The sequence below is a fragment of the Mizuhopecten yessoensis genome, unplaced genomic scaffold, assembly GCF_002113885.1.
Source record: "Mizuhopecten yessoensis strain PY_sf001 unplaced genomic scaffold, ASM211388v2 scaffold8563, whole genome shotgun sequence".
In the NCBI taxonomy this organism is placed as follows: domain Eukaryota; kingdom Metazoa; phylum Mollusca; class Bivalvia; order Pectinida; family Pectinidae; genus Mizuhopecten; species Mizuhopecten yessoensis.
In genome coordinates this window covers 2,680-8,038 of record NW_018407610.1, presented here as the reverse complement: position 1 = coordinate 8,038, position 5,359 = coordinate 2,680, and the positions used below count along the sequence as shown (strand labels likewise).

Here is a 5,359-nt window from a genome sequence, read left to right as displayed (position 1 = left end):
ATAATGTTATAGCATACATATATGGTACTACAATCATATATAAGTGCAGAATATATATATATATAACATGAATGCACGGTACAATTAGAGGAGCTGAAGGGGATGGCGGGTGGGAATGCACAACAATCTCCTTCAATGAATCAGAAAACTATGCTGTGGGGGCTCGAAAATCCCTAACAGGGCATTCACAAGGCGGACGCTGATTGGTTGATCAGCAGCATCCCTCTTATCTCATTAACATATACATGCTAATTGGCAGTTACATATATACACATACACAACAAACATTACATAAAACAGAAACATAGGCAGCAAGGAAAACTTGTTGTATATAAACTATAATTTAATATTCAAATATCAAATTATCATTTTATATACAACGAAACACGCAAGAACAGTTTAACCTGTTTATTACACTACAGTTATAATACATACAAGCTACAAGTTTGGCGTATCAGGGGCTACTCACTCTATACCAAAACAACTAAACTTACTAATTGAATATTTTCAAATTTTAAAGAATCTGGACTCTGAGGTGTCTCAGAGTAGCTAGCTACATGACCGAGCAAGACTCCAAAGATACAGAGAAGCAACTAGACCCTGGACGATTCCAGAGAAGCTACTAGACTCTGCGAGCGACCCTGGAGAAGCTGCATGAGAAATATAATATTCCACGACTAGCTAGACCCTCAACGATATGAGAGAAGCCGAATATGTTAGCTAGACCCTCAACGATATGAGAGAAGCTGAAACATACTGTCGTAAAATACTATACTATTATTATGAGATTGGGGGTATAATTCCCCAAGAATTAAATGCCATTAAATGCCAATATTATTATGAGATTGGGGGTATAATTCCCCAAGAATTAAATGCAGAATTAAATGCCAAAGAATTAAATGCCTGATTCCAAAATAACCTGAGAGTGNCCTAATAAAGAACTGGAAATCATAATTATCTGCCGCAGGCAAAACAAAAACGAAATAACAATGCTGTTCTAAGATCGAGAGGACATCTTCTGCTGCGCTCGACGGATAGTAGCAGGATCTATACGAATGTAACGTATGAAACAATCAGATGACCACCTACCAAGGGTCTGTATAACGTGATCTTCTACCCCCGCTGCAGCGGCTGAGGTACTGGCTCCGATACGAAAAGAGTGACCATTAAAAGGCTGATTATCAATGCCAATCCGAGACAATGTCTCCTTAAGATAAGCTATAAACGTATGACGCATAAGAGGTTTAGCAAGGTGAACCTGTTCTACAAACAGAGGAGATGTAGGAATAGCACCTGACGATACCCTAAGATTTAAGTATGTACTCATAGTAGACACGGGTTTTAAGACACTATTTTCATAAATATTAATATCCACTCCTCTGCCGAATGGGTCCGTCTTAGACGACCTCAAGGTGAGAGTATAGCAGGACAGATCTGGTAACACGCAAATATCACAAATACGAATGAAATTAGTATCACATATTGATTTGCATGTAAACTCACCACATCTTAAAAAACCATAGAAAGCAGTTTTGAAAATACATGATAACATGAGATCTAAGAAAGGGTTAAACATACCATGCTGTGTAATAGCAGCGCACATTTTAGTTAATAATGTACATGTTATAGGAAGACGTTTGAAAGAGGTATTCACCTGCGTCTTCTTAATAGCACGCAAAATGTACGACAGTCTAAGGGTGTTGGCAGTAGGGTCACCCAATTTCCTTTTAATGTAATGAAACCTGATACCAGCCAGGTACAATTTAATGGTGTCGAATTTGAGATGCAAAGCCTTCTGACAGTGTGTAACAAAGTTAATAAGCACGTCTTCATTGATTGGAGGCAAACAGTTCACTGGAAAACCGAGTCCCTGCATAAGCACAAAGGTCAGAAAACAGTTCAATCCTGACTGGTAAGTAGCTTGAGTTCTCTTACTTAATGCAGAGTCCCACAATAAGTTGACTTCCTCGCTTAGCTCATCATGAGGGATGCCATGGGTAGACACGGAACAGGATAAATGTCTGCTAGAGGAGCCAGTCTCCGGAACCGTTCCATCTGTGAACGAGAGATAGCGTCAGCTATATTATTATCTGACCCAGGTATATGCTGAGCATGCAAGATGAAATTGTTTATAGCTGAATAATAGGTAAGAGTTCGAACTAGTCTCATAATGCTCTTAACCTTTGACCTCCCTTTGGTAATAATTTCCACAGTGGCCATGTTATCGCAATGGAAAAGAATACGTTTTTTGCTCCACTGGTGGCCCCATAACACACATGCCATAACAATTGGGTATAACTCAAACAAAGCCATGGAAGGTTCAACACGTTTTAGTTCGTCAGGAAACACACCCTTGAACCATTGATTGTGGTATATCCCACCGAAAGCTTCATTCGTAGAATCGGTGAACAGATGGAGGTCTGCAGAACTGGTCACATGATCGTCGAGGAAAAAGGAAACTCCATTCCAGTTCCTTAGAAAGAGCGCCCACATGTTAAGGTCGGAACGACACTCCTCAGTGAGTTTAACATGAAAATGAAGCTTGCGCACAGTAGTCGAAAGCGATATAAGGTGCGATACAAAAGACCTTCCTGGCTTAACACACCTTGTTGCAAAATTCATATGTCCTAGTAAACTAAGTAACTCACGCTTAGTGCATGATTTCTTGCAAGCAAATGACTCTAACACATTGATGATGCGGGTTACTTTCGCTGCTGGTAGTCTGGATTCCATACGACTGGAGTCCAAAAACACTCCTAAATATTCCAGAACAGTAACTGGTCCCACAGTTTTATGTGCTCCAATTGGAATATTTAAATCCCTAAACACATTTAGGAAATTGTTCATAGTTTCTGTAGCCTTCGCATATGCTGGTTCTATTACAAGGAAATCATCTAGTAGATGTTGGATATGCCTTACATTATATTTGTTTTGGGCGATCCAACAAACAGCACGAGAGAGATTATCAAAAAGTTTCGGGCTTGAGCGACTCCCAAAAACCAAACGAGTGAAAAAATAATATTTCCCATCCCATTTTATACCATGGTATGGCCACAGTTCTGGTTTAATTGGTAGTAACTTGAACGCATCTGTTATGTCTGTTTTCATAAGCCAGGCGTTGTGCCCTAACCTTTTAATAAGCGAAATGGCGTCATCAATCGTAGTATACTTCAAAGAACAGGTGATTTTATCAATTAAACTGTTAAGGCTAGGATTGTCCACATCTTGATGGGGTGCTGACATGTCAACTATAAGTCGTTTCTTTTTTGAATATTTATGTTCTGCCAGGCCAATAGGGTTGATACGGAAACTATCATAAGGGATCTTTTCGAAAGGACCTAACAGGTACTCGCTGTCTAATTCCTTATTTACCAACTCTGTCACACTCTCACGATCGGCCATAGCTGACTTGAGGTTTTTACACTCGAAGGAGTTATCAGGTAAGGACTGAAATCCTGTGTCGAAACCAAAGGATAAACCATCGAGCAGAAATTCCACAAATCTTTTGTCTGGGTGATAGTCCAATGCTGATTTTAAAGCTGTGATGTTTATGGGTGTGGTCGCTCTAGGGTACTCCAGGAATGTCATCTTTTCCTGTTTTGGGTCCGGGTTATGTCTAAAGGGCACGCAGATTTAGGGTGATTTCCCTTGCACGCCAAGCACACATGTGTGTAGCTGCATGAAGGCATATTGCATCCCAATTGACTATTAAAATTGTTGCAAATTTCTCGATTTTCATGGTAAACACGTGAACGGCCATGACCATCTACAGAAGAGGAACTAGAACTCCTATTAGCTCCAAACCTTGAGATTTTTCCACTGAGGGCCCCTTGGCGCTTAGGGTCAAACACAGAAGTGGGACAGAAACCTGTTACATGTAAAGGGCTGTCACACAAGTTACACGTGAGAGGCTGTTGGTTTGTAAAAATGTTGCAAAAGAGAACATTGTCTCTGATGGACCAGTCTATTGGTGTGTTGTTATAGCGGAGTTGTGCCGCTGCCCTGGCCGAAAATTGTCGATGGTATGCGTAGAAACCAACAGCATATCTTGAGCCCATATCCACAATGTCTCTCTCATAGAGATCGAGCTCAACACGTCTAGCCGGGTAAACAGAGCACATTACTTGTTTGTACACACCAAAAGCCAAAATAAATTCATTCAAAGTCAAATTCCTGGAAAGTCTCGCATCAGGCTTGTCAGATGTATGACCATTTGGGTCACTGCTACCGACGAAGTAGGGTATCAAGAGTGCTGCGAGATTTACGTCCCTACCCGTAATGATTTGCTGACGTAGAGCGGGCGATATCGTTTCTACTAAAGGTAAATGCTCTGAAGCGTAACCAAATCTGGTCCTCTTGCACATCTCACCTTGTTGTTGCGTGGATTCGTCCTCGAAACGCCTGTAAGCCGTGTCCAAGGTGTATTCCTGTTGTGGTTGAGACGAAGTTATGGGCACCTGTGTCATTGATGTGGCTATCTGTTGCGGTGGAGACGAAATTGGGGGCACCTGTGTCACCGTCACTGATGTGGCTATCTGTCTCTCGCTACCGGCGGCAGCTGCCACTTGAAGCCTGGATTGGGAGTCTATTTTATTTTCCAGGCGCTGGTAGCACTCCTGTAATGTAGCTACACTTTCTGACAAGCTCGTAACCAAGTTCACCAAATGGTTATTACTACTTGACAACCCGGTTTCATGTTGAGATGCTGTGTTTACGGACTCACGTGAAGCATCCGGTCCTCCATCTTGCCGCGATGCATTGTGGTATACCGCACGTCTCGCGCTCCTGTGTAGTCCGACGGGGGTAGAAGTTCTCGCTTCCCGTAACTTCTTTACCAAACCCATACGCTTCGATCCAGGCCTAAAAGGAACGTTGAGAGAACGTAATTCTTCTTGGAGCCTAGCAATTGTCCAATTCTCTAGTAGTTCAGGGTCGTACGGTACAGGCCTCGTACTCCTGCGTTTTGGCCCCATAGTAATAAACGTCTACGATGATTTTACAAAGTAAACAGTTAATTCAGCATCAAGTTAATCACAAGGCACAGCGTTCACATCGTCGGTAGCTTAGTGTAGGGCTATACGAAGCACTCAGGCGTGGTATAAAGGAAACACGTCACATAAACAGTTGCAGGGAGGCTAGTACGAACAGAAACACTTGAGAAATCATGTTACAAATTACGTTCCAAGATGGCGATTCCTTCCAACTCCTCGGGAGGAACTTGGAAAAGTCAAAAGCGGTTACGGTAACCAAAATAGGGTGTCCTTTTTTGCCAAATATCGTTACAAACTACATCACGCAGGTAGTCCAAAGTTGTTCATCAGTTTTTCAAGGAATATTAGACTTGAAAAGCCTAGAAATT

At 41.8% G+C, this 5,359-nt stretch overlaps 1 protein-coding gene across 1 annotated transcript; it reads right to left on the bottom strand.

Annotated features, from left to right (window-relative positions):
• Nucleotides 1-997: 997 nt before the first annotated feature.
• LOC110456199 lies at nucleotides 998-4,973 on the bottom strand. The gene is made up of 2 exons (XM_021506778.1): nucleotides 4,370-4,973; nucleotides 998-2,055 (listed from the first exon to the last, which is right to left on the bottom strand). Exons 1-2 carry the CDS (start codon nucleotides 4,971-4,973, stop codon nucleotides 998-1,000), a joined length of 1,662 nt encoding a protein of 553 aa, XP_021362453.1.
• Nucleotides 4,974-5,359: the final 386 nt, after the last annotated feature.